The sequence below is a fragment of the Nanorana parkeri genome, unplaced genomic scaffold (assembly GCF_000935625.1).
Source record: "Nanorana parkeri isolate BGI_ZX_2015 unplaced genomic scaffold, ASM93562v1 scaffold60, whole genome shotgun sequence".
NCBI lineage: Eukaryota > Metazoa > Chordata > Amphibia > Anura > Dicroglossidae > Nanorana > Nanorana parkeri.
The window spans coordinates 73,948-81,950 of record NW_017306328.1 but is presented as its reverse complement, the minus strand read 5'-3'; the positions used below and the strand labels follow the sequence as shown (position 1 = coordinate 81,950).

The following is an 8,003-nucleotide window of genomic DNA, read 5'->3' as shown; positions in this document are numbered from 1 at the left end:
TGGCGTGGTGTGGTCATTGTACGCTGAATCAACTAATCGATAATGAGAATCATTGACAATGATTCTCAGTATTGATTATTATCGATTTTATCGATTAGTTGTAACCCTAATAATCAACAACTTGATCTTTTGTTGGGTATGATCTACAATATTTACAGATGTAAGATCTACTTATCTATTTGATATAAAGGTAAGCACTGCGTAATCATTTTTTCATCATAAAAGCTCACTTAAATAGCTCAGTTTTGTGACAGGTTTACTTTAAGAATTGTTCATTCTCTTTTCTGTTAACTCAATTCACTGCTGTATCCTGTTATTCATGTATTTGGTCATTAAATATTTTAAAACTTCAAAGACTTTTGCTGTACAATGAGATATGTATACAGAGCAACGGAAACTTTATTATATTTTTTTAAAGGTTAAGATTGTTTTTTCAGGGGAGTTTTGTCTTTCTATTATATACGTTTTGAGCACAGTGCATTTTTTGGGTCACACGCCGTGACAGCATGTCGGTTTGGAGCTTCAGGTGAGTATTTCTTTGTTATTTTTGAACCTAGACATAAAGGAGCACTTAACCCTTGCAGTGTGGGGGTAGCCCCACTACAAGGGGTGATACATTTTTTCCTGGAGCCCTTCTTTAAAGATACATAGACATCAGGTAGACAGGAAATGACATGGGATGACATCCACCTGTGTTTGACACTCTGGGGACTGGATTGTATAATCATTTTTGGGCACATTCCATGTTTATTACATTAGAAGATTTTTTTAGACCTTTTCTTTTATAAATTCTTTATTTTAGAAAGAAACATTTAATGCAAAGTGATAGCTTTCTTGTTGATTGCCTAAATAAAAACCCAAAAAGGCTTCCTATCTGCCAGGAGAGAGGAAACAGTTGTGCCTCCCTCTTTCAGCTCTGTGTGTAGTTTGATCTCCAGCTACTTAGATCTTTGTACCACACAGGCTATTTAAGCTTTTCACCACACAACAGTAAATCAGAAAATGTAGCCTTGAGCAGACCAATTTCTGGCTACAAGTGCAAATGTAAAATATTCCTATGAAGATCTCAGATTTATCTGACAGGAAAGTAATAACATAAAAATACTTTTATTTTTAGAAGAAAAACATGTACTTCTGTCATGACTTCTATTAGTAATATGTGACCAATTTAAATATCACTGTAACATGATAAAGAGCGAGCGCAGGGTGACTGACTGGAAAGACAGACCCCATAGATGTATGTATAAGCTGGATAAGCTGCTATATTGGGGTGAAAAGAAATGCAGTTAGATGAGGATTTCTAGTTGCTTTTGTCCCCAGTGAGCACGGGTCGGGTGCATCTGTGGGTGCCTCATAGACTTTCATAGATTGTCCTCATTGCAGGAGACTGTCATCTAATGCCTTGGTTCTCAACTGGTGGGTCGTGACCCAAAAGTGGGTCGCGACCCCATGTCCAGTGGGTTGCCACATGCCTTCCACTTTTCTAGGTGAGAGGATCCTCTGCCTCCCCCTAGCGCAGCACTGTCAGTTCTCACGCCGAGCAGCCATTCAAAAACATGATGCCCAGTGCCGAGTGTAGACTTGAGGTGGGGCTATGGCCACAAGGGAGCGCCATACATACATGCATTGCCTGCAGCTCATCAAATTCTGGCTCCCTACACCTCTACGGGCGAGCACGGGAGCTTTACAAGCAATACACATATGGATGGAGCACCATCACAGCACAGCAGCCCACACTGGACCCCAGGTTGAGGATCCACTCCAATTTCTGTAATGGCAACCCAAACGCACCTCCCACCCCCAGTTTGATCGCCTGCACCGGAAAGCGCAGTACCACAACATGGAACATTGCAGTGCAACCTGGGTCGTGACTTATTGACCAAGGACAAATGTGGGTCCTGAGGTTACACGGGTTGAGAACCACTGCCTTAATGTCTATAGACACCTGTAGCCATCTATGAGATCTGTCTTTGGGCAGAATTGGTCCAGCAGCAAATTTAGGCCGGGACCCCAAATAGTGTACATGATACCCTCTCTGCATGGTGGGTAGAAGCAGAGCTGTTTGTGATCAGCATTGTATAAAGAAGGAACTTACCCCCATATTTTGCCATATTTCTTAAAACATTCCACGTCAAATTCAAAAACCCCCTGTAACAAAAGAGGTTACAAAACTGAGACACAGCACCTCATGTATGGTTTGTAGTACTACAGGCATAAGACTCAACAAGGTAAAACTGAACTCTAGGCAGATATAAAAGACAAAAATTAATGTATATCATAATCATTACTACATATAACATGTATTTTTTATTAAATGCAAGCAGCGTATGTACCTACATTTGAGCTGATATTAGCCTCCTGCAGTCCTTGTACAGCAGAGCAAAATGTAAAAATAATAAGCAGTACAAACAGACAATTAGTTCATGTGATGACAAGGAGCATGCTGATATGAGGAGAAAGCAGAGTGACAGAGAAATGAGCGTATCACTGTGCTGCTTCTCCTTTCACTGTACAGTGACGGGCTGAGGAGGGTCTAGAATGCCCTGGACTCAGAGGGATTGGGTTAAATGATGCTGGCCATCAGTCTGAGGACATTCAGTGGCAGAAAAAAGTACTGAAGGTTTGAATCAGTATATTGCAGCAAAAGCAGTAACTGGGCTTTAACCTCCCTGGCGGTATGATTTTTTCCTTTTTTTCTTCCTTTTTTTGTTCTATTTGTTTTTTCGGGGCTTTTTTTTCAATTTTTTTCTCTAACTGTTCCTCCCCCCGTTCCCCCCCCCCCCGCGACGCGGACGCTCGCAAGGGACGGAACCCAGAAGACGGATGCTGGCATCGGCATACAGCTCAGCTGAGCCAAAGCATATGCATTTGGCTCAGCTGCTGTACGGTCTATTGTGAATAGCCTGTACAGCAGCCCTTCGATCCGACTGACCCGACGGGCTCAGGCGGCCGAAGCGAAGAAAAATCAGCTGAAACAATGGCTGGTTCCTTCGGCTCTTTTGTGAATAACCCTCTTGGTAAATATTTACACAGAAATATTCAAATCCCTTTCTTCCTGAACATCTGCCATTCTTTTATGGAGTCATAATCCAATAAGGAAAGTCCAACGCTTCCAATCCCACTCACATGAAACGCAGACAAATTGGCTTCATTTATTACAGTAGGGAAGTGGCTGCACATAACTCAGAGTTCAGAACTGTATATAAAGTGGGTTCTGTTTTACTACTACCACCAAGGAAGTACTACAAGGGAGTTCACCTTCACCTTGTTGCCTCTACTTTTTACCTTTTCCATCTATTGTATTCTTGCAACCAATGAACCATATAATATGTCACCTGGGTCCCTATTTACTCTGCCATGTTTGGTCTCATATGTTTCAGGTTAATCATTGCTAATCTCTCTGATTGCTTTATTTGATTTGTATGTTTCCTGTTCTATTCAGAAAGGTTTATCATTCATTTTCTCATTTATCCAAGTCAGAAAAATCAAGATCACGGACGCTGATCAGATGCTGGCCAATAGCCTACTGGTCCCCAATGATCAATTCTGAAATACTGGCACACACATATTTTAGTTTATTGTTCAATGAAAACATATTTGTTAATCTGTTTGTTCAGAATGGTGTGCTATAAAAGCTTACTTGACGAATGGCCAAATGTTGTACTCCACAGCAGGCCACGCACTGTACAATCTTTCCACAATACTTCTTAGGATCACCAACAACTATAAAGTGTGAGAACCTAAAGTGTAAGTTTAACCATTTCGCTGCCAAGCCCTCCGGAACACTTTAAACCTCAGCTGGCCACACCATTTTTGCAATTTGCCCCCTTTTTTATTTTCAACTGCAGCTTTTAGCGATTGTAAAAGACCATCAAAAAGGTAACCATACTGTACATTTTCTAAAAGCAAAGGCCCACTAGAATAAAAAGATGGTGCTACCAATTTTGTAGGTCCTGCGATAATTGCGCAAATGTTTATCAAATTGATAAAAGGACACTATAATCAGTATCAGTGCACAGAAAATATATTTTTCTGACTAAATCTAAAATATAAAACTGTATTTTTATTTGTTGTTCTTTTTTTTTTACTGTTGGGGGGGTTTTGGGGAAATATCAGGGGCCTGAACCTGACCCCGACATTTCCCTTTTGAAACCTCAATCTCTTTTTCTGCCACCTCTGTGCTAAATGACTGTAAAGCACCCAGTACAGAGGCTTCCCATTCACTCAGAAACGGTTGATAGTAAAATATTTACTATCACCAGTTTCTAAATGGGTAGAAGCCTCTGTAGTGAGGCTGTATAGTACTATGTGTCCCCTGTTGTTTACAAACACTGGAGTAATCAGCTGATCACTCCATTGTTTGCTCTGTACACAGAGGATGGGTAAATATCACAGATATTTACCGATCCTCCGCTCGGCCACGCAGAGACCTGCTGTCATCCTGAAACTGACAGGATGACAGTGTCTCTGCTCTCCTACCGGCTCCTCTCTCTTTACCACTTGGCCATCCTGAAGTGGCAGCGCTTTCTCCTCTGTTCTCCTCGCCTGCTTCAGCTGTCATTTTCCCCTTGGATCCCCGCTTTCTCAGCCCACACAGGCAGGGGTGAACAGCGGAGATCCCAGGAGAAGCACGGAGCGGCTCCAGGCGGGGAGGAGAAGCTGTCAGATGCCGACGGCCGGCGGGGCGCCCGGATTTTTTGTTAATAGCCGCTGATTACAGCTATTATTTTACAGAAGACCACAAGCTTATAGCAGAAGGGAAAAAGCCACCGACGTAAGGCTTACTGAGCTGGCCAGCTGCAAGCAGTTGTGTTCTGCCGTTAGCCTTACGTCGGTGGCAGCGAAAGGGTTGATGTACACCTGTGCCCAATAGAGTATTCGGATTAGATCTGCCGGTCACTTTTTTTAAGGGGGATCTGATTGGAAGCTCAATGTTAGTCTATGGGCTGGTGGATGTAAATGGACATGTATCCTGGGAGTCTGTCTAGGTCCAAAAAGAAATGGACCTGTATATAAGCGATTAGAGGTACTGGGATGCAAAGTTACACACATCCATTTCCATGTCACAAAAGGGGCATCCGCTCCACACCGATTCAGCAGGGGATCTGTTGATGGATCCCCTGATGATTGGAATGGATGGTGTCCATGTGAAACATATATATTTGTACATATGTATTTTTACATATTCTTAACAAACAGTAAAAGAGCTTTAAATCATGCACTCGCTGACCTTTAAGTGTGCATAGTCTGGGCACAGGTTCACTTTAATAATGTGGTGCTAGGGCCTTTTTGCAAGCAAACTTTAAAGCACAATGGTTAGAATTTAAACATTAGATTTCTAAATCTGGTTGACACAATACCTCTCTGCAAAGAGGTTGTATACTCACATGTCTGTTTTCAAGAAACGTTCCAATAAATGGCAGGGGTTTAGGACCCGGTATTCCATACTTTTTGAAAATTCTGTAAGGCCAAATCCCATAGCTGAAAAAGAGCAGATGACATGTGTAGTTAACGGTGAACAGACAAGAAATCAATAGAAATCTCCCCAACATAGCAATAAAAAACTGATTCCCACTATATCCAGAACTACAACAAAGATTTTGGTAGGGGTTGGGCTTTAGATATTATTAGGGACTAGACCACTTCACCCCTAATTGTAAGTCCTGCTGAGACTTATTAAAATTGCAGTCTGAAGGAGTTGCTCTTAGCAGCCAATCAGGATCTAGCTCTTATTTTTCCTGTACAACTAAAATCTGATTAAGGCCATAGCGAATAGCACTCATTTTTGGTCCTGTTTTTACAAATGAGTCCCACAGCTAATATACCAGGTCTAATAACAGAACATCTGCATAGAATATGTCTACTGGATTTCAGTAGTATTTATACTAGAAGCAGCGTAGTTTGTCCTATCGTGCTGCTGCTTTCCATATATTCCCTCTGTACAGACATTACAGGGATCATTACAAGATGACGCCTGCACTTTTACCTGTTTCTAAGGTTGAGACTTCCCTTGTCAATTGACGCAATAGCAACTGTAAGAGTAGGTTACATTAATGGGTTACCTCTCCCTTCCCTGTGTAAATACAGGAGAACATAAGTCCAGGTAATTAAGCAAATAATAGTCTTGTTGCCATAATATTATTATATAAGACAACGCTGTCCTCCATTCTCATCGCTGATACTCACTACTGTATACAGCGTGCTTCCCTATGCAAAAGAAAAATATGGTCAAAGCGTTAAATGTTTTATAACAATAATCAATATACTAATCCCATAATCAATGCTGACGGTCCTGTTTATACATGGCTATGGCAATATTGATCTGTTTTAGAAGGATATTGTTTATACATAGAAGTATTATTTTCACTGTGAACCTGTTTAAAGTTAGTTCTAAAGAAAATAATTCTTGTTGTCGATAGCTTTCTACTGCCATGCAGTCTGAAAATGAATCAGCAAATCTGTTTGCTAAAGGCAGCAAGAATATATAACTTTTACACTTTCCATACACGGGAGCCTGTGTATCTGCAGGCTTATGATATAGGGAAAGAGTACAAAAGGAAATAACACCTTTATATAATAAATGCCTTTTAAAACACATGGACAGTAATAACAAGCGATATCAAATAAAAAGCACACTTATGTAGAAAGTATGTAAATGTAACCGGTCACTTATGAAACAGTACTGTGTACTCACTAAGTGAGAAGCGCCAGCAAAAGGATTATGAGAATCCATGTTTCCTTGGAGAACTCTGGGAGGAAATACATGTTTTTATCTTCCTTAGTTGTTGGACCTTCCCTTGTATATGCCAGGTCTTTCCCTTCTTCTTCTTCTGGTTCTGCACTTCTGACTCTGCACTTTGGCAGCAGTTTTTATACTGTTCTCTATAGAGTGGTGACTTCATTCTATGGGTGGAGACCAGTGACACAGTATACAACAGGGCAGAGTCTAGAGGCCTAGGGTATGGGTGCGTGCAGATAAACCACATATTAAGTTTTATTATCAAATGCTCAGCTTAGTATGTAGCAGCATAATCCTAAAAATGAATTCAAGTACCTCAACTATTAATAAAAAAGTATCTTAAATGTGTATCATTCGGATGTAGATCCTCAAATCATCTCTGCACTTTGGCAGCAGTCACATAGTTACATAGTATTTGAGGTTGAATAAAGACATTAGTCCATCAAGTCCAACCTATTAGGATTGGGGGGTGTGATATGGAGAGAGTGTTATTGTATCAAATGTTCAGCTCAGTACATCACAGGGGTTTGTGGATATCACAGGATACAAAGACTGTGTAATAAAATCTTTCGTAATGTAATGTTACTGTTTCCTGATGGATAACTTGTGCTTTATTCTGCAAAGAGAAGCCAGACAACGAATCATGCCCCTAAACTCAGGAGTTAAATCCTAAAAATGCATTCACGTACCTCAACTATTAACACAGACATCTCAACTCTCCCGGATGTTCCGGGAGTCTCCCGCTATTAGATAGCGGCTCCCGGACACCCGGGAGAGAAACATTTTCTCCCGGAAAGGTTTACTCTGCTCGATCTAGCAGAGTAAACTTTACCGTGCTGTCTGGTTTGGTTTTTTTCTGGCATCGGGGCCCCCTGTCAGTCAGAAGAAAAAAATGGCATAGGAACTAATAGCTGGATTACTATTGGCTATTTCAATTTGCTATAGCCAATAGCAGACTAGCTATTGCACCCGCCCACTGCTGCATTCAGTCAGCAGAGGTGGACCTGAAGTTCTCCATCAGGTAAACCACTGCTGATTGACAGCAGCAGAGGCCGGGTGCAATAGCCAGCTTGCTATTGGCTAATGCAAATTGAAATATCCAATAGCAATCCAGATATTAGTTCCTATGCCATTTTTATTTTTGTCCTGATGGCAGCAGCTGTCAGAACACAAAAAAAAACCAGCAGATAGCAAATGAAGCATTAGCTTCCTTGCTATCTGCCATCATTTCAGGTGGGTGCTCTCTTCCTTGTTGTTGCACCCC

At 41.2% G+C, this 8,003-nt stretch overlaps 2 protein-coding genes across 2 annotated transcripts in view; one reads left to right on the top strand and one right to left on the bottom strand.

The window, feature by feature from the left end:
* Nucleotides 1-6,838, bottom strand: part of LOC108804467 (cytochrome P450 3A29-like) — a 19,651-nt gene extending 12,813 nt beyond the window's left edge. The window contains exons 1-3 of the mRNA XM_018576226.1: nt 6,695-6,838; nt 5,388-5,481; nt 2,096-2,148 (exon numbers count right to left, since the gene is read on the bottom strand). Of these exons, the coding sequence (XP_018431728.1) occupies nt 2,096-2,148; nt 5,388-5,481; nt 6,695-6,765 (218 nt within the window). The 5' untranslated portion in view covers nt 6,766-6,838. The remainder of the gene's footprint in view (nt 1-2,095; nt 2,149-5,387; nt 5,482-6,694) is intronic.
* CDKN2AIP (CDKN2A interacting protein) overlaps nt 1-8,003 on the top strand; it is a 54,628-nt gene that overhangs the window by 40,123 nt on the left and 6,502 nt on the right. The gene's annotated exons all lie outside the window — the stretch shown is intronic.